The sequence below is a fragment of the Pyrenophora tritici-repentis genome, chromosome 5 (genome assembly GCF_003171515.1).
Source record: "Pyrenophora tritici-repentis strain M4 chromosome 5, whole genome shotgun sequence".
Lineage (NCBI taxonomy): Eukaryota > Fungi > Ascomycota > Dothideomycetes > Pleosporales > Pleosporaceae > Pyrenophora > Pyrenophora tritici-repentis.
In genome coordinates, this window is record NC_089394.1 from 1,525,890 (window position 1) to 1,548,851 (window position 22,962).

At 50.9% G+C, this 22,962-nt stretch overlaps 10 protein-coding genes across 10 annotated transcripts; 3 read left to right on the forward strand and 7 right to left on the reverse strand.

Moving 5' to 3' along the window:
• Positions 1 to 272: 272 nt before the first annotated feature.
• On the reverse strand, positions 273 to 1,235 carry PtrM4_105560 (uncharacterized protein; the record flags this gene model as incomplete). The annotated part of the gene is made up of 1 exon (XM_001942415.2): positions 273 to 1,235. One exon carries the CDS (start codon positions 1,233 to 1,235, stop codon positions 273 to 275), a length of 963 nt encoding a protein of 320 aa, XP_001942450.2.
• Positions 1,236 to 1,533: 298 nt separating this feature from the next.
• On the forward strand, positions 1,534 to 2,699 carry PtrM4_105570 (uncharacterized protein; the record flags this gene model as incomplete). The annotated part of the gene is made up of 6 exons (XM_066107653.1): positions 1,534 to 1,536; positions 1,584 to 1,660; positions 1,712 to 1,955; positions 2,003 to 2,065; positions 2,116 to 2,442; positions 2,493 to 2,699. The coding sequence occupies 6 exons, from the start codon at positions 1,534 to 1,536 to the stop codon at positions 2,697 to 2,699; spliced, it is 921 nt and encodes a 306-aa protein (XP_065962102.1).
• Positions 2,700 to 2,814: 115 nt separating this feature from the next.
• Positions 2,815 to 5,670, forward strand: PtrM4_105580 (TadD, Flp pilus assembly protein TadD; the record flags this gene model as incomplete). The annotated part of the gene is made up of 4 exons (XM_066107654.1): positions 2,815 to 3,367; positions 3,423 to 4,081; positions 4,166 to 5,219; positions 5,645 to 5,670. 4 exons carry the CDS (start codon positions 2,815 to 2,817, stop codon positions 5,668 to 5,670), a joined length of 2,292 nt encoding a protein of 763 aa, XP_065962103.1.
• Positions 5,671 to 6,921: 1,251 nt separating this feature from the next.
• On the reverse strand, positions 6,922 to 10,686 carry PtrM4_105590 (CDC6, Cdc6-related protein, AAA superfamily ATPase; the record flags this gene model as incomplete). The annotated part of the gene is made up of 1 exon (XM_066107655.1): positions 6,922 to 10,686. The coding sequence occupies one exon, from the start codon at positions 10,684 to 10,686 to the stop codon at positions 6,922 to 6,924; it is 3,765 nt and encodes a 1,254-aa protein (XP_065962104.1).
• Positions 10,687 to 11,541: 855 nt separating this feature from the next.
• Positions 11,542 to 12,539, reverse strand: PtrM4_105600 (uncharacterized protein; the record flags this gene model as incomplete). Its single annotated transcript, XM_066107656.1, has 3 exons — positions 11,542 to 11,718; positions 11,764 to 12,207; positions 12,261 to 12,539. The coding sequence occupies 3 exons, from the start codon at positions 12,537 to 12,539 to the stop codon at positions 11,542 to 11,544; spliced, it is 900 nt and encodes a 299-aa protein (XP_065962105.1).
• Positions 12,540 to 13,634: 1,095 nt separating this feature from the next.
• On the reverse strand, positions 13,635 to 14,402 carry PtrM4_105610 (uncharacterized protein; the record flags this gene model as incomplete). Its single annotated transcript, XM_066107657.1, has 4 exons — positions 13,635 to 13,640; positions 13,697 to 13,858; positions 13,907 to 14,257; positions 14,310 to 14,402. The coding sequence occupies 4 exons, from the start codon at positions 14,400 to 14,402 to the stop codon at positions 13,635 to 13,637; spliced, it is 612 nt and encodes a 203-aa protein (XP_065962106.1).
• Positions 14,403 to 14,639: 237 nt separating this feature from the next.
• PtrM4_105620 (uncharacterized protein) lies at positions 14,640 to 15,107 on the reverse strand (the record flags this gene model as incomplete). Its single annotated transcript, XM_066107658.1, has 1 exon — positions 14,640 to 15,107. The coding sequence occupies one exon, from the start codon at positions 15,105 to 15,107 to the stop codon at positions 14,640 to 14,642; it is 468 nt and encodes a 155-aa protein (XP_065962107.1).
• A 1,162-nt stretch (positions 15,108 to 16,269) lies between these two features.
• Positions 16,270 to 17,179, reverse strand: PtrM4_105630 (uncharacterized protein; the record flags this gene model as incomplete). The annotated part of the gene is made up of 3 exons (XM_066107659.1): positions 16,270 to 16,321; positions 16,376 to 16,972; positions 17,019 to 17,179. The coding sequence occupies 3 exons, from the start codon at positions 17,177 to 17,179 to the stop codon at positions 16,270 to 16,272; spliced, it is 810 nt and encodes a 269-aa protein (XP_065962108.1).
• A 686-nt stretch (positions 17,180 to 17,865) lies between these two features.
• PtrM4_105640 (Atrophin-1 multi-domain protein) lies at positions 17,866 to 20,436 on the forward strand (the record flags this gene model as incomplete). The annotated part of the gene is made up of 7 exons (XM_066107660.1): positions 17,866 to 18,070; positions 18,142 to 18,401; positions 18,448 to 18,459; positions 18,656 to 18,949; positions 19,017 to 19,352; positions 19,454 to 20,283; positions 20,334 to 20,436. The coding sequence occupies 7 exons, from the start codon at positions 17,866 to 17,868 to the stop codon at positions 20,434 to 20,436; spliced, it is 2,040 nt and encodes a 679-aa protein (XP_065962109.1).
• Positions 20,437 to 21,342: 906 nt separating this feature from the next.
• Positions 21,343 to 22,870, reverse strand: PtrM4_105650 (WD40 repeat protein; the record flags this gene model as incomplete). Its single annotated transcript, XM_001936145.1, has 2 exons — positions 21,343 to 22,625; positions 22,675 to 22,870. 2 exons carry the CDS (start codon positions 22,868 to 22,870, stop codon positions 21,343 to 21,345), a joined length of 1,479 nt encoding a protein of 492 aa, XP_001936180.1.
• Between the last annotated feature and the right edge of the window lie 92 nt (positions 22,871 to 22,962).

The following is a 22,962-nucleotide window of genomic DNA, read 5'->3' on the forward strand; positions in this document are numbered from 1 at the left end:
AAACCAGTGAGGACTCACTTTACTACTATGACTATAAATGCTATTTAGACTGCAATCACATACCCGTGAGACAACATACGTGTCATCGTGTGCCTAAACCTCATCTAATACTAGCCTCCGCACAAGTGCCATTTCGCGTTGCTATGCAGTCCTAGCAGCGCCTGACTCAACTAAACTCTTCCAACATGCTGCCTCGATTGCCGTGTAGGCAAAAGACACTCACGTCAGTACCCTTTGCCGTAAGGTAGCCTTTTGACCACGATCGAGGTCTTTCAACATTTCGACATATCCAACAGAGCACTCCGCGCCTTCCATTTCTGTCTTAGGGTGTACACCCACTCGTCTAAGAACATCCACAGCCAAAGAACCGCAAAGCAAAGGGCGATAACAGCGGTCCCTACGATGCTAATCGCGCTGAACCAGCGAGATGCATGCCAAACAGAAACCCAGTGTACAGCCAGCGACTGATCAGCTGCAAGTGCGACCTGCATGGAGTTGAGGATGGTAGACACCACAGCAAACACGAACAGCACAGGCCCGTATAGTCGCGCAAAATAGTCGCCATACTGTCCATGCACCTGCTCAAAGTGAAACTTGCGCAGGAGGAACGGGGCGTAGAAGTTAAGTCGCGTCAGCCTCAGCTCTCCGAAGCAGTACCGCCTTGATACAGCTGAGTCCTGAATGCCGTTCAGGTCCGAGGTGAAATGGCAGAAGGATGCCCAGTCCACATCCTTAGGAATAAGGCGAAGGCTATCCTGCTGAGCAAGGTAAAAGTCTGATTCGTGCCTGATCAAGTAGCGGTACGTCCGCAAGAAGCCAGCCGCGGCCGCGTGAAGGTTCCTGCTACCATCGTCCGGCGATCCTAGCTTTTGATTAAGATACACCTCCCAGAAATCGTGCGACAGAAGATATCGTGGAATAGGTTTGATAAATATGCGGTCGTGTATCCACACAAGATGCAGACGGGCCTCTTCTGTTACGATGATCTCGCGACCTTTAACGCGCTGGCGGTGTAGAGGGTTGATATTCGCGCTCGACAAGGTCGTCATGATCCACAGACGCGGTGCCATTCTGTCGAGATCTTCTGACCACAGGTCGTCATAAAGGAACTTTTTCGTACGATCGAGGTCTTTGAGTAGAAGAGAAGGCTGGCCAGGCAAGGTTTCGCTCTGCGCTGCGCCGGGTCCCGGCACTAGATCGTGAACAAGCTGATTTGCTTTAGAAAAGGGTGGCATGACTGTTCGATGAAGATATGGAAAAGTCTGGTCTGTAGCTGTGAACTCTTTTAGGCGATGTCTAGATGGCAGCATTGGCCCATAGAGGACAGCCAGATGAACTCAGCCGCACCGCGCGCCAGCAAACGCAGGTGGCAGTCAGCCTGGCGCCGCAGCCTGGTCTCTCAGCCTTGTCACTTTAGCCTGAATACTACTTGCACCACTTCTCGTCTATTTCGCTCTTACTCTCCTATAATCTTCTGTTGCAACAATCTTATCTATTAACAGCTTAAGCAGACGCTGCTTCCTGACAGGCGTAATGGTGAGTAGGCCGCAGAACGAAGCGTGCCAAGGCTGACGCGGAACTAGGTCCGGCCCGTTACTAACGATGACATCGGCCTGAAGATACTCCGCGAGGCACCGGTAGAAGCAGAACAAAGCATCGAGTACGTTCACTTCCAACATTTGTCTAGTCAAACTTCTACTAACTTATCTAGCATCATCGCAGTCCACGGCCTCGGCGCCCATCCCGATGACAGCTGGTGCACGAATGCGGGCACTAAGGAAAGCCCCCAGTGGGTTAACTGGCTCGAGGAGGAAAGCATGCTGCCGGCGGTGGCGCCGAACGCGCGCATCATGCGATACGGATACCAGTCGCAGTGGTTCGGCAAGGAGATGATGCAGCAGAGCATTTCTACAGTGGCAGAGCGGTTACTGAGAGCCTTAAAGCGAACGAGAAAGGTACAAATTGTCTTTAGCAGGTGTTGAATGTCTGCTAAGTCGATCAGGATGTTCCGTTTCGCCCACTAATGTTTGTAGCGCACTGCTTTGGCGGACTAGTTGTGCTTAAGGTAAGGAAGTAAACTCGATAGTAAAGCGCTAGCAGCTGATGTCTTCCTAGACACTGTTGGAAGCCGAACAATACCAGAAGGACTGGCCTGGCGTGTTCTTATCGACGACCGGCCTGATCTTCTTCGGTACTCCGTTTCGAGGCGCGGAAGGGATGAACCAGATGGAGATGCTGGAGGCGGCGCGCCGCGAGTACCACGAGGATCAGGTACAGCCCACCGCTCTCGAGGTGCTGCAGCCGGGGAATATGTACCTGAGAGAGGTGGTCGACAGCTACTTGAAGAAGACGCGGGGCCAGACAAACAAGATACAGATTGCATGCTTCTTTGAGCTCAAGTCGAGCAACGTGGGAAGGATCGTGGGAAAGGAGGATCGGACGGTAGGTGCTCAAGAGTGGTGCATAACGTATCGAGCTAACTGCATGCACAGCGGTTTGTGGTCAGCGAGAGCTCTGGTTGCCTTGATCTATCGGACGCAACGAGCAAATACTCGCTCTCGCGCACCCACTTTGACATGAATAAGTTCGCAAAGGCTTCAGAGAAAGACTTTGAGACGGTAGCCGACGTAGTTAAGGATATGGCTGAAGGATCTCCCACACTTTTGTGGGCTCGCTCTCAATGTAATCACACGTCCTAGAGTAGATGAAAATAGACGAAGATTGACTGTTATGGCAGACCACGGCAAGCACAAGATCGAGTTCAGTCTCCGAGGCGTGCCCATTGTGAGCCAGTTCGTCGCCCGAGATGTCGAGATGCAAGCGCTCGAGAAGGTCCTTCTCGATGCCTTGCCCGCAACAAGGCGTCGGCGGAAGGTCGTCGTCGTCCACGGCCTTGGCGGCATCGGCAAGACGCAGCTGGCGGTGGAGTTTGCACGGAAGCACCACCACCAGTTTAGTGCCGTGTTCTGGCTCGATGGGTCGTCCGCGGCTAGTCTGAAGCAGTCGTTTGTCGACATAGTGCAAAAAATCCCGCGCGGCGAGCTGACGGCGGACGGTGCAGCGCAACTCAGCGATGCGACTGTAGAGGCTGATGTGGCGGTCCGCGAGTGTCAGCGGTGGCTGTCCATCCCGTCGAACCCACACTGGCTTTTGCTTATCGACAACGTAGATCGCGATCACCACGATCAAGAGGACCCACAGGCGTACCACGTGCAGGCGTTCTTCCCGCATGGCGATCATGGCTCGATTCTAATCACGAGCCGGCTGGCTAATCTTCAAAGACTGGGCTCGGGAGTCAATGTGGGAATAGTAGCGGCAGAGCAAGCACGTGCTATATTGGAGAACAACGCTGGCAGGGTAGTCGAGAGTAAGTGGGAGACTTTAGTGAAGAAGTGGAGAGGTTGCTGATGTAGGCTGAATAGACGCCGACATGGTGCTTGAGCTCCTCCGTGGACTCCCTCTCGCCCTCACGCAAGCTGGGTCGTACATGCGCGAGACTAACATGTCAGCATTAACGTACGCGAAGCACTACAGCCGAACATGGGAGCGGCTAATGAAGAGCGAAGAGAGCTTTCCGCTAGAGGAGTATAGCGACCGAAGCGTGTTAACGACGTGGACTATGTCGTATAAGCAGGTGCAGCGGAAGAGCGAAGAAGCTGCTTGCCTGCTGAAGCTGTGGGGGTTCCTCGACAGCGGGGAGGTGTGGTATGAGCTAATCGCGGCAGGCTCAGACCTAGCAGCAGAGGTGGACGCTCCGGCGTGGCTGCTTGCGGTCACAGAGGACGAGCTGGCGTTCGGCGAGGCCATGGGGCTGTTGTCGCGCTACTCACTCGCAGAGGGGAGAGAAGGCACAGATAGTCACTCGATGCACTCGGTGCTGCACAGATGGTGCGGATACGTGGCGGGAAAGCATGAGCGGCAGGAGCTAGGTTGCTTGGCGGCAGGGCTGGTGGCGTGGAGTGTGCCTCTAGAGTCAGACGCAGAATTCTTGAAGAAGCGAAAGCGGGTCATGGCGCATGGTCTGCGTGTTAGTGGATGGATTGAGGAGGACAGCGGATTAGGTAAGGAGAAGGTGGTTGAGGTATTGATAAGACCAGACCATTTTCACAACCTTGGGTACTTGCTCAATGACGAAGACAGGCAGTGAGCACTGCAGATGTACCAGCGGGCACTGAAAGGCAAAGAGAAGGCATGGGGACTAGAGCACACATCAACACTCTCCACAGTCAACAACTTAGGCCTTCTCTATGTAGACCTAGGCCGGCTTGACGAGGCGGAGAAGATGTACCAGCGGGCGCTGCAAGGCTACGAGAAGGCATGGGGACCAGAGCATACATCAACACTCAACACACTCAACATACTCAACAACTTGGGCAACCTCTATGCGGGCCTAGGCCGGCTTGATGAGGCAGAGAAGATGCTACAGCGGGCGCTGCAAGGCAAAGAGAAGGCATGGGGACTAGAGCACACATCAACACTCGACACAGTCAACGACTTGGGCAACCTCTATGCGGACCTAGGCCGGCTTGAAGAGGCGGAGAAGATGTACCAGCGGGCGCTGCAAGGCTTCGAGAAGGCATGGGGACCAGAGCACACATCAACACTCTCTACAGTCAACAACTTGGGCATCCTCTATGCGGACCTAGGCCGGCTTGATGAGGCGGAGAAGATGCTACAGCGGGCGCTGCAAGGCTACGAGAAGGCATGGGGACCAGAGCACACATCAACACTCGACACAGTCAACAACTTGGGCATCCTCTATGCGGACCTAGGCCGGCTTGACGAGGCGGAGAAGATGTACCAGCGGGCGCTGCAAGGCTTCGAGAAGGCATGGGGACTAGAGCACACATCAACACTCAACACAGTCAACAACTTGGGCATCCTCTATAAGAACCTAGGCCGGCTTGACGAGGCGGAGAAGATGTACCAGCGGGCGCTGCAAGGCTTCGAGAAGGCATGGGGACTAGAGCACACATCAACACTCTCTACAGTCAACAACTTGGGCAACCTCTATGCGGGCCTAGGCTGGCTTGACGAGGCGGAGAAGATGTACCAGCGGGCGCTGCAAGGCTACGAGAAGGCATGGGGACCAGAGCATACATCAACACTCAACACAGTCAACAACTTGGGCATCCTCTATAAGAACCTAGGCCGGCTTGACCAGGCGGAGAAGATGTACCAGCGGGCGCTAGCTGGATACGAGAAAACGTTTGGAGAGTGTAACGAAAAGTGTCAGGCCTTGCGTGACAATCTAGCAGCTCTAGCAAGCGAGAAAGAAGAAAGAAGAAGGAGAAGGAGAAGAAGAGGAAGAAAGAGAAGAACAGATTGACGCCTCTACTAAAATATCGTCGGTGCAGTGCCACACCTCTACGTATAGCGAAGTCGACGTTAGGTTGCCGGTCACTAGGCCACCTTCGAGACGCAACAGACTACTTAAGAAGCTAGGGTAGAAACAGAGGCAGGGTAAAGCATAGTACCGTAGTAGTAAACGTAGCATAAACACAGACCTAGCTACTGTGTATAAGCGATAATCAGATGCGCAGAGTGGGCACTACGTGCCGCCTGCTAGCCGCCTAGAACAGCTAGCCTGTTCTATTTCGGGACGCTCTAAAGCAGCGCTACAGCGTAGGCTAACTAGGCATAGCGCAGTGTACAATACACGCAGCTTAAGCTTTGCCTTTCTGTACGTAAGCGTACTAGATAACCACGCTACCTAACATTATCCTTGGCATTGTGTGTGCCTAACGCGGAGAAACTGCCGGAAGAGTGTTCCTGTAACTGCATGTACTTAACACATAGGAGGACGTGCCTGAGCTATCGATCTACCGTCTTATCGCTCCGAGATGAGAAAATGTTAAGGTAGCCGTAGCAATGCAGGGGTGCGAGGTAGGAGAGGCTGTAGATGCCGCGCAAGAAACAGTTGATAGCACAGCGAAGACGATCGTATTTTTTGTGCAAGACGTGGCCTAGCGGAAGAGAGACGTGTGAAGGGTAATCCTACGTTGAGTGCAGCTCGACAAGCTTATGGGCCTTGGAGATAGAAGCCTAGGTAGCAAAGGCATCTCGGTGAGCCGGGTTTCTCGGTCATACGGGATGGACGTTAAGTTATCAAGACACCCCTTTAGGGGGTTTGGCCACATGGACCGTTCGTGGCTGGCGTGCTACAGTAGACATGGTCAACTTTCATGATCGTCCACAGATGGTTGTGGCTCCACTACAAAGATTTGCACCGGTGCCTACCTGCCGGGACGCACGGTGTAACGGGACACATTTTCATCCGGACCCTCGGATTGTCTCTAGTGTTCTTGAATACAAACAAGTACGATGCGCATCTATTCTACAGCTCTCCTTCTCCTAGCACATCAGCCTCCGACGCCAAAATGCGTGTCGTTAGTCACGCTGTCGCCCGTTCTGTTAATGCTGTTAATTGACTCTCCTATAACGCCCTTTGTTCATTCGCGACAGTACATGTCTTCGAAAGGCTCTGTAGGCTAGAAAGAAAGCTAAGATAGCAAGGATTAAGACTAAAGGTTCAAAAGGTCAATTCAAAGCGGAGCATGTGCATCCCAACGTTTTCTCCGCACAAACAGCAAGATCGAAACGTTTCTACAGACGCGCTGTTGCGAAGAACTACAGCTTTGAGCACTCCGCCCTAGGCAGCTCTTATTTCCGACTTTGTAGGATGCTGTTGTTCTAGTAGTGCACGCGCGCGTTGCATATAGCCACACTTCATACCCGCGCCTAGCATAGATCCATTGTCGCTTTGCGTGGATTCGCTCTAGTGATTGAATTTAAGGTTCTTCGCGAAAATCCTCGTAATACACGCTATTGCTACATAGCTAGATACGTTTAGAAGACACACTTACCTTATAAGATCTAAAACATCTAGCTCTAAGATCTACATTACATTGAGTGGTAACATCACGGATTTCCGTCACTACATTCCGCTCGCCAGCTATTCAGCATGTAAAAAGACGACTGTGTGTAGGGATGTTGCTCGCCAAGGACCTGCTGGCGCGATTGGAAGCATTTTTCTATTAGTGCAAGAGCCTCCACGTGACGAGCTTGTGACTGTAGCATGAAGGCGAGATTGTGCATGCTGGTCAGCGTAGAGGGATGGCCCGCTCCCAGCTTCATCTTGCGAGTCTCCATCACTTGCACATTCAGCTTCTCGGCGTCATCCCATCGGCCTTGGTTCCAGTATGTCAACGCCAGATTGGCCATGCTGGTCAGCGTAGAGGGATGGCTCGCTCCCAGCTTCGTCTTGCGAGTCTCCATCACTTGCACATTCAGCTTCTCGGCGTCGTTCCATCGGCCTTGGTTCCAGTATGTCGATGCTAAGTTGGCCATGCTGTTCAGCGTGTCGGGATGGTCTGCTCTTAGCTTCGTCTTGCTCGTCTTCATCACTTGCACCTCCAGCTTCTCAGCGTCGTTCCATCGGCCTTGGCTCCCATATGTCGACGCCAGATTGGCCATGCTGGTCAGCGTAGAGGGATGGCTCGCTCCCAGCTTCGTCTTGCGAGTCTCCATCACTTGTACCTCCAGCTTCTCAGCGTCGTCCCATCGGCCTTGGTTCCTGTATGTCGACGCTAGGTTGGCCATGCTGGTCAGGGTGTCGGGGTGGTCCGCTCCTAGCTTCGTCTTGCGAGTTTCCATCACTTGCACATTCAGCTTCTCGGCGTCGTTCCATCGGCCTTGGTTCCAGTATGTCGATGCTAAGTTGGCCATGCTGTTCAGCGTGTCGGGATGGTCTGCTCCTAGCTTCGTCTTACTCGTCTTCATCACTTGCACCTCCAGCTTCTCGGCGTCGTTCCATCGGCCTTGGTTCCTGTATGTCGATGCTAGGTTGGCCATGCTGTTCAGCGTGTCGGGATGGCCGGCTCCTAGCTTCGTCTTGCTAGTCTTCATCACTTGCACCTCCAGCTTCTCGGCGTCGTCCCATCGGCCTTGGTTCCTGTATGTCGACGCTAGGTTGGCCATGCTGGTCAGGGTGTCGGGATGGTCCGCTCCTAGCTTCGTCTTGTTCGTCTTCATCACTTGCACCTCCAGCTTCTCGGCGTCGTTCCATCGGCCTTGGTTCCTGTATGTCGACGCTAGGTTGGCCATGCTGGTCAGCGTAGAGCGATGGTCCGCTCCCAGCTCCGTCTTTCGAGTTTCCATCACTTGCACAAACAGCTTCTCGGCGTCATCCCATCGGCCTTGGTTCCTGTATGTCGACGCTAGGTTGGCTATGCTGGTCAGGGTGTCGAGATGGTCCGCTCCTAGCTTCGTCTTGCGAGTCTCCATCACTTGCAAATTCAGCTTCTCGGCGTCGTTCCATCGGCCTTGGTTCCAGTATGTCGATGCTAGGTTGGCTATGCTGGTCAGCGTAGAGGGATGGTCCGCTCCCAGCTTCGTCTTGCGAGTCTCCATCACTTGCACATTCAGCTTCTCGGCGTCATCCCATCGGCCTTGGTTCCAGTATGTCAACGCCAGATTGGCCATGCTGTTCAGCGTGTCGGGATGGCTCGCTCCCAGCTTCGTCTTGCGAATCTCCATCACTTGCACCTCCAGCTTCTCGGCGTCGTTCCATCGGCCTTGGTTCCAGTATGTCGATGCTAAGTTGGCTATGCTGGTCAGCGTAGAGGGATGGTCCGCTCCTAGCTTCGTCTTGCGCGTCTCCATCACTTGCACGAATAGCTCTTCCGCCTCCTCATAACGTCCGTCACTATGTAGAGTCATAGCACATTTCCATGCGAGATGTAATCTTTCATTATCGTCTTCGTTCATCTGGCTGTGCGAGAGAGCGTATTGGGCATGTGGGAGGAGTCGTCTCCACTTGCTTCTGTTACTATGATTATCGTTCGGGAACACACGAAGTAGCTGTGTGATAGTGCGCTGAGTCCATTGTCTAAGTCCCTGCGCTTGTAGCTGCTTGCGTAGAGCTCGATGGACTAGTCGATGAACATCGAGTGCAGACTCAGCAGGTCGCCTGGTGACGAGCGCATACTTGTCTAGTACTCTAATAGCATCTTCTCTTGCTTGCGGCGAGGCTGCCTCTAGAAGATCGAGCGAGATATCCTTTCGTTCTACGCATGCAGCAAGAAACAGATAGTCTGCAGCAAGCGCATTATCATGCCTGATCTCATATATAGAGAGAAACAGCGTAGCTGCTACAGGGTCTTTCACGCCAACACCTTGTAGCTTACCCTCAGACAGGTCGCCGCTGTGTTCGATAGCAAGTTTTTTATGATTGTCCATTCGTGATCGATACTCCTGCACCGTCATACCGCTAGCCTTTATACAGGCCGCTGCTTGTATGACTGCTAGAGGAAGATACGATAGCGCTCTTAGCAAGTGCTCGGCTTCCTGCTGCTCAGTGTTCGCGAGTGGCCTCGCTAAGCGGACTTGCAGCATCTTCAGCGCCGCATCTAGTGTCAGCTCTCGCAGCGATATGATGTTCTGTGGATCGAGCGCTTGAGCTGTGTCGGTGTTGGTTGTTGTGAAAATGACAGAACATAGCTTAGACTGCGGGAGACAATTGGCTAAGTCTGCGGCTTCTGTCGTGGACGAGCCGCTAGATCGCCAATTGATGTGCTCTGTGTTGTCGAAGATTAGCAAGCAGTGCCGCGCACCAATCTCTACTACACAGCGTTTTACAAGCTGCTTTATGTCGGCCTGATCATCGTCCCAGCCTGCAATATTGAGCTTCTGCGCAACACTTGCATACGACTGGTAGAGACTGACTTTATCGCTCGCATCCATCCAGAGGACCGAACAGTTCTTGTTCTTCTGCCTTGTTCTGTGTGCAACCTCGAGCGCGAGCTGCGTCTTGCCAGTTCCGCCCGGCCCAACTATGGCTAGTGTAGTAGTGGTGTGTTCGTTGCTGAAGAGCTTAGCTTCTAGCTCGGCAAGCTGCGACTCTCGGCCTACGAAGCGGGGATTTTGTGAGAACTGGATGATCGATGGTGCGTTATTAGTTTCCTCTAGTTCAGCCTGCAGTCTGCTTCGTGCACTCTCCTGTCCTTCGCCATACGCGGTGGGCATAGAGACGCAAAGAATTCCAAGCAGACAGTACACAATGTCTTCTTCTTCTTTTGTTCTGCGATTTTCGACCCATCGCCTTCGCTCAGATGTATTAAACTCGTGCAAAGGACGGTTACGTAGTGCTGCGAGCGGAATGTTCGTGATGTCGTGTATAAGCTGGTCGAGCGATTTTTTGTCGCCTATGCGCCTTCTTTCACGCGAGAAGAACTCGACTGACACTGGCGCAATCAGCTCTTGGAGCGTCCACCCCCGAGTAAACCATGCACTTGCACGGAACGACGCCTCCCAGTCGCTGGGTTGGACTGGCTCTGTAGCAGTCGAGACCGAAACGTCTGACAAGAAGACGTAGCACCGTGCCGCGTTCTTGTACCACTGGAACATCGAGTTGATCGCCTTGGAGCGCTCGTTGTTATTCCACCTGTCGATGCAGCATGTGTCAATCCAGAAGTAATGCAGCCCATCCTGCACCGCTTGATTGGCACAGAACCTAAGCTTTCGATAGCCTTCTTCCTTCTCCTTGTAAGTTCCACTTGATATGTCTTCGATAAGGACCTCCGAGTCGCTCCATCTGTGCGACAGAATGGCGTAGCGCGGGGTTGTTTTGCCGCGGAAATCTGTCAAGACAAGCCTTCCTAGCGCGTTATAGTGGAGAAGCCGCATGGCGTTTGCAGTTTTAGCTTATTAATGGTGTTGAGAGTAGAAAGGCAAGGGAGCGACAGAGCGAAGTAGGCAGAGGAAGCTTACGCTGGGTTACTGTGAAGGCTGCCTGTTGAGGCAGTACATGCGACCAGGCTGAGCGGATGCTGGGAACATGGAGCATCCTGCGCCGCCACGCCTCACAACTTGCGCTGGACAGTGTTCGCTACGTGAACGCACGTCAGACTACTGCGCACGCAGGCAGAGTGCCAGCGGATAGAGCAGTCCTACTTAGATTGCCGTCGTAGCATCTCGCGAGACTCATGTTATCGAGGAAGGGTGCGCACCGATGTAGGTTGTGTAGGCGTAGGGATACTGTCTCGTGGTACACACTTTACGCACTATTTCGCAGACGTTCGACGAAAAGTCGATTACTCTCTTATAGCGAAAGTAGTACAGGCCTAAGCTAAGTGCCCTTAATACCAATTTCTACGAAAAATAAGCTGCTTTGCGAGGAAATTAGTGGAAGGAGTATGAAGCGCGGCTGTCTGCAACGCACGCGTGCACGTCTGGATCAACAGATGCCTGCAAAATCGGTAATAAGAGTTGTGTAGGGCGGACACAGATATCTTAGCACGCTACTGCAAGCTGCCGCGTACTAAGAGCTGCTAAAGACGCACAGCCGGTTGGACACGAACAGGCAGCAAGGAAATGTTAAGAACGAGGCGGACACCAAAGAGATGCCGTAGATTAATCTAAAATAGTTCTATAACAACTACATTCTATGTATCTCTAGCAACCAGAACAGTCTTCGTGATTATCGTGGGCGGCCGCCCATACCTATTGAGCTTGTTACGAGACATTTTTATAGGGGAAGAATTAACCTACTTCTTCGTGACTAAAGCAGCTATACGCAAGCGAATGTCCTTGCCGCTCAACAAGTATGTAAACCATAGTTTTAGACGGTAATATCTGGCATTCGAACGCTTGGAGTCCTTCGATATGGGGTCTAGAGTGAAATGCCTGATTATGGACGAAAAGGCCAGTATAGTAGAACTTGTAGATGTTAGATATTAGACTAACACTTTAGGTATGACTTACGTTTGGAGGTAGGATATCTAGGTGATGAACCACTTCTGGGAAACCAAAAGGCAACTCGAATGCCTCATCCTCACTATCATGTTCGACTCCATCATGATGACAACGATGCACACAGAAGCTCGGTGGTTGGAGCTTTTCCGGTAATTGGGCCCAGTCATGGATAGTGACTTCATGGTCATGTGGTTCACTACCACTATAGGCGGGAGGGTCCTCAGAGACCACTACTGCGTCGTCATTCTGAATACTCGATAGAAGAAGCATTTCGGGGAAGTTTATAATGACCGAGCATTCGGAAAATACAGTAGAGGGAGTTTGTGGTATAGGAACGTACAGGAACGGTTCTAGCTCTTGGGCTAGGGACGTGTCTTGTGGGGATAGTAAATTGAACTCTGCGTTAGTTATGCCAGATGCATGAGCAATATGCTCCCCTACTATCAGTACGTTCTTTCTAATTTTTAGCAATGATATAGGTAGTTATTCTATGATGCGCAGCTTACGGGTGGCTCAGTGATACTTGAGTCGTAAATTTGGACTTCTCCCGGCCTCTTGATTTCTATATATACGCTAGAACCAGAAGATTGAGAGTATCGCTTAAGAAGAAGGAAGAGGATATCTTCTTCATCAAGTGGTGGGGTACTCTGTAAGAACTCTTCGTACTCGCATATAAGCCGTTCAATGTTGCTGAAAGCTTGCTTGAATTGTATATCGACGACACCTGTATAGTCGAAGTTCGCTGTAGGCGAACCAGCTCTGCCACCACGAAATGATTCTTTCATTATATCGAAGTGTGCTCGGTAGTCTTGTGTATTGGGTGCACCATTCGTTGAAAAGGTAGACTGGTATCTAGCGTTTCGAATTTTCCAACGGAGGGCGTCTCGCTCGCTTTCTGTTGTACATGACTCAGTGTGGGATAGCACTTTGGACGTAACGTTAGCCAGGACAAGGAACATATGGTTGCCGAACAGCCGTCTATAATACAGCTTCTTGCAACAGCGTGCTATAATCATATAGATACATTCTCAAACCAACGCTGCTACAAAATTTTACATTCAAACTATCATGACTATTGTACTAGCCTATCGTCGAATCATTCGCGTGACCGCGTCGACTCAACGGAAGCTTTGCGATAAGCTTTTTCGGAGGAGTACAATGCGAAGATACAACACGCTGTCAAGCACTGATTCTTGGGATTATCGAGGTACAATGCCCGTGGATATTAAGGGATAAAACAGGCTAACAGAGATATAGATATAGGCATCTAGAGATGTACAATGTAGAAGACAAATGAAACCATCTACCATCATATATGCTCGCTTCAATACATCATGTCCTTCTTTCACTTTCCTGAAACATCTGAACCATTATATGCCGGCTCGCCGCTGGTAATTGCCACGTTTATGACTTTCTCGTGAGCCTAGGCCGGTCAGCTATGATCTTGCAGCGGTGCTAGAAGCATACACTAGGCTCGAATGCTAATCGAGAAGCCGGGTCGACCGAGTTGTACACATAGAATCGACCATCAATCCGAATCTTCATATACACTTCGGCTTCTGCTTTCTGGCAGAGTTGACTTGCTTTGCTCGACTCAACGGAAGCTTTGCGATAAGCTTTTTCGGAGGAGTACAATGCGAAGATACAACACGCTGTCAAGCACTGATTCTTGGGATTATCGAGGTACAATGCCCGTGGATATTAAGGGATAAAACAGGCTAACAGAGATATAGATATAGGCATCTAGAGATGTACAATGTAGAAGACAAATGAAACCATCTACCATCATATATGCTCGCTTCAATACATCATGTCCTTCTTTCACTTTCCTGAAACATCTGAACCATTATATGCCGGCTCGCCGCTGGTAATTGCCACGTTTATGACTTTCTCGTGAGCCTAGGGGTCAGCTATGATCTTGCAGCGTGTGCTAGAAGCATACACTAGGCTCGAATGCTAATCGAGAAGCCGGGTCGACCGAGTTGTACACATAGAATCGACCATCAATCCGAATCTTCATATACACTTCGGCTTCTGCTTTCTGGCAGAGTTGACTTGCTTTGCGGAGTAGTGGCAGGTATGCTTTGGGTACTTTCACGGGGATCTGTAAAAAAAATCAGCTTTGTCAAGAACTAGAGGAAGGTTCTAGTACAAAGTGCATGTCCTTGCTTTTATCCGCTCTGGCCTCGCCTAGGTCTTTGGCCGTATCTGGGTGTTGTGGACAAGTACATGGTTCAGGCGGAAGACCGTTTAGCAATCTAAGGATGTCGTGCGCTTGCGACTCAAGTCGTTGGCGAAGAGACAATGTTGTAGACGGAGTTTTGTCGAGCTCTGCGAGGATATCGTGGAGTTGTGATTCGAGGAAGCCTCGGTGGGCTTGTTTGTCTGGCTCGGGGAGTTGCTGGCTTAGGTCGGAAAATCGGGGGGGACTTAGAGGGGTCGTATTTAAGACGAGGTTGCGGATGCAATAGCTCGGGATGGGCGTCAGACTGTGCTTGTTGCTCTGTATGAAGCGGAGGTGGCAAGGCTAGTGGAGAAGGAGACCGCGATAGCACGGGTAAGGGGAATGGTGTTGGGGAACGGTTCATGCGCCTCCTAAGCTTGGCGAGGCGACGCTCAGACCACTCGGATTCCTTAGGCGAACCCATGCTACGAGTGTGTAGATGTTTTTAATTAACAAACTTAGGATATTCATGTTCGCGATACGATGCTATTTATGCATTGACTATAGCTACTGGATTGTGTTGCACGATCCTGTATTCTGTAAACCGTTGCCAGTATACATACCTACCGAAGTAGTGGTACCGCCAATCCCGCTCTAAGCGCCGAAGTCACACAAGCCCTACATTCCACGGTTACCGCGCCCCAGCGTCCCACATGGATCTTTATCCCTGCAACTCATTATCGCAGTCCTGCAACCCGCTGTTCATGTCACTCGTGCTATCCTCCATGTCATCTAGGTCCTCCGGCATTTTCCGCTTTCCCGTGGCTCTGCGAGGTCCGAAAGGTGGCATGCCGTGGACTTCTTCGGCATGGCTCCAAAACTCCGCTTCAGAGTCCAGGCTGCTCTGGCAGTGTGGATGTGGGCATTCAGATAAAGGTGGTAGTTGTGCCAGATGCTTCTTCATGTGTTTGTGCAGATCAAAAGCACTATCGAACTGCATGAAGCGGTCTGGCAATGGTGCGTTAATGTCGCCTAGGCACAGCAGGCAATGTGCAGCTACCACTACTACACTACCAAGGCGTATAAGCCCGCAGAAGTTTGTAAGCTCTGGGAAGTGCTCGAGTCTGATATGCTGTTCCCATTGCTGGTTGGAGGGGCACCACCTATCGTGCTCGAAGCAATAGTGCATCTTTGTACGTGTCGTCCATTCGTTCGGAACTCGATGTTTTTCTGAAACATGGTAGGCAAGCTCTTCGTGGCTCTTGAAGGTCTGACAGCAAGCGTTCCAGAGGCACTGGTGGGACCGCATATCCTTGAGGTGCCTTGTCATATGGAGAGAGTTCGAGCCGCAATGTTTGTTACGGAAGCTGTAGTTGCAGTCGTGCCAAGCACAACGGTTGACAGAGATGTCAACAAGCAAGTCAAGCTGGCTTGATTCTTATCGATTGCAGATCACAGACCATTCTCTGGGACGTGCCACTGTGCACGAGCCTCTATATTGTCTGTGATCTGCAATCGATAAGAATCAAGCCAGCTTGACTTGCTTGTTGACATCTCTGACGGTTGATGAAATTGAATTGTCTGGTCATATGTTCACGTGCGTCTTTAATGTGCTGCCTACGAGCACAATTAAGCAAATGTTCGTTCATACGGTCCGGTCTCGATCTACTGGAGTTAGTCCTGTTCCCTTCCCTCAAGGTAATGGTACGTACTTCTTAGTGAATTGATGTCCACACACACTGCAGCAATTATCCTCTGTCGGCTCAGCGGATTGGTATACGTATCGCTCTTTTTTTGGGTGAGCTAGTTTTATCATAGGCTGGAGAATATCGCTAAGTGGAATTTCTCTCCTGCTAATCGCTGTGCTGTTGTCTGGTGCAACGCTATTCCTGGAGTAGGAGTATATCAAATTTGCGATTCTCTCCCGTTCTGGCTCAAATTTCCACAGCGCCTTAAGATAACGCGATGGATAGCGTAGAGGATTCGAGCTTGTACTTTCAGAATCCGAAGCCGTTTGGTGAGATGCTGTGACTGCGTACTCAGGAGCCAATAGCTTCCCATCAAAGAAGTCTCCGCGCTGCTTACGGTATGCAGCCGTTCTTGATTGGCGGCGTAATGCATACTCTTGGCTTGGAGTACGTTCTGGAAGAGTAACGACCGGGCTATCAGTTAAATCCGCGTTCCTACTTGGGCGATCCGTAAGTTGAGATCCAGGTGGCATAGGTGCTAGTAGGTTTCGTTTTGACATCATAGAGGTGTTTTCGTCGATAAGTTCTGATTTTTGCTCTCTCCCATGGACCATGGATTGACTGTCCACCCCAACGATACCAGATATATAGTACATTACTGTATCATCGTTGGTATGGCCCATTAATAGTCTCCTCTGGGCAGGTGTAGCTGTCTCTGCAAAATAGTCAGCTAAGCTCAAGGCACCGTATTGTATAGGTTGCTTCTTACTTTCTACTGCTTTGCGAATGCTTTTTGTTGTTTCGATGGCCCTTGCGATTGCGTAACCGTAGGTGGAGAAGGTACCCTGTGTATGTGCCATTTTGGTATCGCACTAGATCGATATCCCCGTAAAGGAGTCCTTCGTTGCTGTGCTTCCATGCTCCTGACTCAATGAACTCACCAGGGCGGCTGCCTAATAGAGTCATAAGTACGACTGAGAACGCCAGCTGTAGGCGTGCTCGTGGATGTGGGTGTTGATATTCATCGCACATCCACATAAACTGGATCAGGTCTTCTGCTACGGGCAAAGGAGCAATTGGTTTTGTGTAAGCGCCAGTTGCAAGCTCATCTTTCTGCACGAGATCCTTTTGAATGAATATTTCGAGCTCCTTGTTCTGTAATGGACTATACTGGTAGCCAGTATAAAGCTTGATGGCTCGTTTGAGCGACGATAACCGATTTCGAATTGTTGTATCCGTGATGTTCTCTTCCAGCTGCCCTGTTCTTGTTGCTGCAAGCCAACGAAGGAAAAGCTGGATTCGAAACACTGTTGGCGCTGATTCAATTGTAGAACTTTTGGGCTCTTGTAAAACTGATTCAGTGAATCTATATTATGAGCGAAGGTAACTATATCACAGGTAAAAACACTTACTCTGCCCATAGAGACATTGTATACTCATGCGCCTTAAAGCTTGACGGGATCATCATGTTTTTGATATCATCAGCTGTAAGCGGAGCAGGTGCTTTTTCCTGATGAACAAGAGAGCGTAGATGCGAAAGATCGACCTTGGACTTTTTCTTAGGAGGAGCCATATTGATGCTAGGAGGGAAAGAAACTCGACGGTATGAGAGAGTGAAGATTGTGGAAAGGAGGCGGGTCATCGTCAGAAACTTAATCGCCGCCAGTATCAGAACAGCACACACTAAGATCCATGGCGCATACATTTCCTAGTGCTCAATGTCCGTTAATAGTCTGAAGTGGGCTGTGGTGGGCGCTGTGCCGTAAACTGACAACAGGATCGCGATGACCGAAAACGGTTACTATACCAGTCAATTGACCTGGAAACGGTACAACGAGAAGTGACGGATCGCGAGGGAGAACTAGTTCTCAGTGTCCTATGGTCGTATGGGGAAGATATGGTGCGCTTGGATATTATATTCATGACGAAGGTGATGTAAGGGGAAAGGATGTATTTGATCTCGGATTTTAACTGTAAATTTTCGTGCGTTTAGGAGTGGAAGTTTAGGGAGGACAATGAGAAGTAAGTTCTTGAATTGAAGTAAAAATGTAGTGGTAGTAGCGGGTTCCATGACGCAAGTGGGATCGGCTAGCTATCGATAACACACGTGCCGAGACGCGCATTGCAGACCAAACAGCCTCGTGCCCGCGTTGTGCATTCGCGACAGATCGCCCTTTACCTTTATCTTTGGATGTCGCCCCGCGAGAGACGTCTACTCTGGATTCCAGAAACTTGGATTACCTAGTATCACTCACCAATATGACTGTTCCAGAAGCCGAGATACTACGGCCGCTTGACGCCTCGAATACGAATTCTGATGATTGGGAGATCTTTGTACTGAGCGATGCGCGAGTCGTATATGAGAGCAATGGCAAGCCTGCGAGTCTGTTGGCTGCCTATGCAGATACACCACTCAAGGTTGAGGGTCGGCTGGAGACACCTGGGCGCAACCAGCTAAAATACCGTACGTGGAGGCGCGCGCATGTCTCTGAGGCGCGTTGTTTGATTAAACACAGTCGACTGACGCGATTGCAGTCCTCAAGAAGCCGTACAAGCCCACAGAAATCGAGATACGCAATGTGACACGCTTTTCCTATGGCGAAATGACCGACGGCGCATACGTGATGTGGGCACAAGGCAAAGCGGGTTGGTTTGAGATACGGCCGACGGCTGCATACAAGCCGATATATGATGATATGGTTCAGGCCGTGCAATTGCTATATTTTGTCACCGACGTCTATAGCGAATCGCGCAAGAAAGGCGGCGGACCTAGTGCTGAGCTTATCTTTCAAGAGGTATGATGCAGGCAACAGTCAATCATGAGAGGCTGACATGTCACAGTACGCAGAAGACGTACGGTTCCCTTGTAACGATGTAGCCATGGTAGAGCGACTCTTTGACCACCATCATTTATTCCTTATGATGTGCTTCCTGAACAAAGCACAGGGCTTGAGCTGGAGTAGCACCTCACTATATCAACGCTTTAGGCGAAGATTTCCTGCAAGTGACAATTAAGTTAAACTACCGTCACAATCTAACATACGGCTAGCAAGACTTTGACGATTGCAAAGCACGGATCGAGGGGCGTTATTCCCAGGTACATCCCGGAAGATCCGCGAAATCAGCGCCCGTGCTGGTCCCTGCCTCGACTCCAACACCAGCTCCTACACTGCAAAAAGCTCGATCCAAGACCCCTTTGTCGAAACCGACGGAAGCGCCAAAGAAGGACGATAACTGGTGGGAGGCTGCGGTACTCTTCGAATTTATACAAAAGGCCGTGAACCAAAAAGTGCTACGAGCAGGACGAAACCAGATAACGTTGGATCGTGTAGCTGAGCTCGTGGTCAGGCGAAGATTTCCTGCAAGTGACAATTAAGTTAAACTACCGTCACAATCTAACATACGGCTAGCAAGACTTTGACGATTGCAAAGCACGGATCGAGGGGCGTTATTCCCAGGTACATCCCGGAAGATCCGCGAAATCAGCGCCCGTGCTGGTCCCTGCCTCGACTCCAACACCAGCTCCTACACTGCAAAAAGCTCGATCCAAGACCCCTTTGTCGAAACCGACGGAAGCGCCAAAGAAGGACGATAACTGGTGGGAGGCTGCGGTACTCTTCGAATTTATACAAAAGGCCGTGAACCAAAAAGTGCTACGAGCAGGACGAAACCAGATAACGTTGGATCGTGTAGCTGAGCTCGTGGTCAGACGCTACGAGATTGAGGAATTGGAGACTGCTAAGAACGTACTATTAGTGCACGCTCAAAATCTATGCTACATGATGGATCATCCGCGGGCGGAAGACCATACAGTTCTTCTCTGCTGAGCCCATCTACCAAGAGCTAGCCGGGTGGACACAACTTGCCTGCAGCCGAGCAAAGAAGAGCAGAGGGTGTAGAGCTGAAACCACGAAAAGACCACGCAAGGCTCAGAGATGGCGAAAGTGACTCATCAGATACAACGGATGAAGATGAAGACGAAGAGGAGGAAGACACGATAACGACACCCATACGCAGGCCACCAGGCCGACGGAAGAAAGGCCGCCTATCCGTCCTCCGACCCAAGAGTAACAGGTTATCAGGCAAAAGCAAGGGAGTAAAAATCGCGCCCGGAAAGCAAAAAGGCGGCAAAGGCAAAGCACCCATAGCCACCAGCGACGACTCAGGCGCCGACCAAACCGAAGAGGCAACAAGCAGCGACGCAGACTCGAGCATACAAACCCCCACGCAAGCTCTCTCCCCCGCCCGCGAAAAGCGTAAACTAGACGAAACCGACGTCTCGCAAGACGACGAAAGCCGCTCAAAACGTGCAGCCAGCGCCTCTCTCGCCCCAGAGTCCCCGCCCACTACCTCTTCCTCCCCCGAAGACGACGAAGAAGCAAGCGCCGTACCCCCTCTCCCACTCCGCTACCGCCCCGAATCATCCTCAACCACCAGCGCTACCAAACCAACAGTCGCACCACGCCTCGTGTCCACGCCCTTGCCCACGTACGAAGCCAACGGTCCGCGTGACTCGTGGATCTGCAGTTTCGACGGGTGCACGCAGAAGATATATGGGTGTAGCAAGGATCTGGGTCGTCAGCTTATTACCGAACATTTGGAAGATCATAGTCGGGGCAGGGAGAAGGTTGTAGGAATCTTGTGGAGGGAACAGGATCGGTTACATTTGCCTGTTAGGTATGTATCTTGCCATCATGGGATGAGCATCAAGACTAACACGTGTACAGCAATTTGATCAAGAAGATCCGGGAAATGAGTGAAGCAGGAACACCATTATTTCTCGCTGAGGCAACGGCAACAGGGCCAAGGCCTATAAAGAGGCCTGTGTAGATGGCATATTCATGCACAGATATCTCCATTCCCATCATTAGCTTGCAGTCTTGGGTAAGATATGAAAAACACATAAGATTTAGAACATCCATCTCTCACATAACCAAATCAATCAATCTACATCATCATCATCATCATCATCGCAGTCCAATCAAACGGATCAACACATAAACTACACGGCCCCATATCCACGTCCACCCCCTCCTTCTCCCTCTGCTCCAGAATACGGTTGATCAACGCGTATTGCACACGATGGTCGCTTACGTCCTGCAGTATGTATTGGATGACTGGGTCGCTTCTTCTACCCTCCTTTGCGAACTGCGAGTGTATGGTCGCTTGGGAGAGCATCACTAGGTAGTGGTAGTGGTCGATGTGGTAAGATGGTTTGCTTGGGTCTATGAACATTTGGTATACTTGTTGTCAAAGGTGAGATGGGGTTTTGGTGGCTGCGGTGTGGGTTGTGTTGGGGGTGGACGGTTTAGGCGGCCTTTTGGCTGTAGAATCTTTCGGGGTGGTGGTTGAGAGGTGTTTTGTGTAGGTGTTGCGTCATCCATGATGTCGTCCATGGTGTATAGTTTTCGCGGTGAAACTTGGTATTTAGTTCAGAGAGAGGTTTAGTTTGGATAAGAGTTGATTGGAATAACACGAGTGAACATGAGAGAGAATTTGGTAGTCGTTTGGCAAGGGGACAATTCGGGTACATTTAACATGAGCACAATTACTTAGTGTCGATCTTTCCAGAGATGTTTTTGTTGTCTTTGTCTCTGTCAAGTTCCGGATCCGGCATGCATGCCTTTGAAGGGTGCGGGGAAATAGTACGGTAACGTGATCGCGCGTGCTATACAACCAGCCAAACAGTGCCTTGTCTTTTTTTTTTCTCATTTCTCATCATGTATGAATCTAAATCTATACACTAATCGTCTTGAAAACATTGAAACCTGAGCCACCTGTAGCCATGATGGTACCCGGAATCTGGGGGTGCCAGTGCGCCTCCTTGATTTGATCCATGTAGTGAACAAACAACAATTGCGGTGGCACATCTTGTACACCGGCTGTGTACTTGCTCTCTTCGTCGTCGAGCTCGACAGCCAAGTCCCATAGTGTGAGGGTGTTATCGCCGGCGCAAACAAGAACGATACTGTCATCTGTGGGATGCCACTCAACCGAAGTGATTTGCTCCTTGTGGAAGGTGTAGGATGCGACTGGTGAGGGCTTCTTGTCGTTGGACATGTCGGTGGAAGGCTTCCACTGTCGCAGGTCCCAGACTGCCCATTCACCGTCATCGGCACCGCTAGCGAGGAGATGTGCGGTCTGGTGCGACCAGCTGAGTACGTTGACGTCTGTTTTTGATGCTTGTACACTAAGTACTGGTTTCCGTGACTTTGAGCGCGCATCCCAGATCTTGACGGTACCGTCACTCGACGCTGACGAAAAGACATGTTTTTCGGTTGGCGACCACTGTAGCTCCTCGACTGAGCCTTTGTGGCCGGTATATGGAGTAGTGTCTGTTACAAAACCGCCTCCCTGTGTCCGTGTTGTCGCAAAGATGCTTCCAACACTGTCACCTGTCAAAAGCTTTCCCTCTGGTATCAGAGGCGACCAGTCTAGCGCGTAGCCCTCATTCGATCCGTGTGCGCGGATTGTGCAGACGGGCTTATTTTGCGAGGGTGAGATTGTGGTGCCGGGCGTGTCGAAGGCTGTGAGGTGTGGAGTGACGTCGTGGATGAGAACTTGGCCGGACTCGGTCATGGCAGCAGTGAGGGTAGTTGGAGGCTGGGCAGATGTGGCTTGTGGTGTTTGATGTGCTCGTATGCGGTTGGTGCAACTTGTCAAGGGTATTGACTTTGTTTCTAGTATGGGATCTGAGGCCTCGTCGTCGGAATCGTCCTCGTCATCTTCCTCGTCTTCCTTCTCCATACGCGACAGACTGCTCATCTTCATGACCATGATCTGATTCTCTTTGTCCCTCCCCCGCGCTGCCTGGGTACCGGCGACAGAGTATACGGTAGCGGGGTACGTTTTGCGATCTGAACCGAGACGGTCCGGTATGATATCGCAGGAGAGACAGGGCCACGGCGCTTCTAGTGCGTGCAACATCTCGTATGTGGACAGATCGGGGTTGAGGGTTTCGCCTGGTGATAGTTTGTGTCGGCCCGGTATGAAAGTATCTTGGTCGACATCCATGCCGTCTTGAACTGTCAGTACCTCTAGCGCACGCCTAGAACATGGACAACATACGTTCGCGCTCTTCAGCCTCACGCTCCTCATCCGGCCGTCCATCTACACCCGCCTCCAATATCTCGTCCTCGCTCTCAAACTCATCCTCAAATTCATCTTCGAATTCTCCCGCCTCGTTCTGGTCAATTTCCATGGGACGCTCGCCATTCTTAATAGCCTCCTGCTCCTGCTCCGAGTCTGCTGATCGCTTCGACATGATGGGTGGACAATCGGGGAGTGTGAGGATTTTTGTCTTTTTTTGCGAAGATGGGAAATCTCCAAAAGTTTTTGGCTGTGAAGGATTAGCGG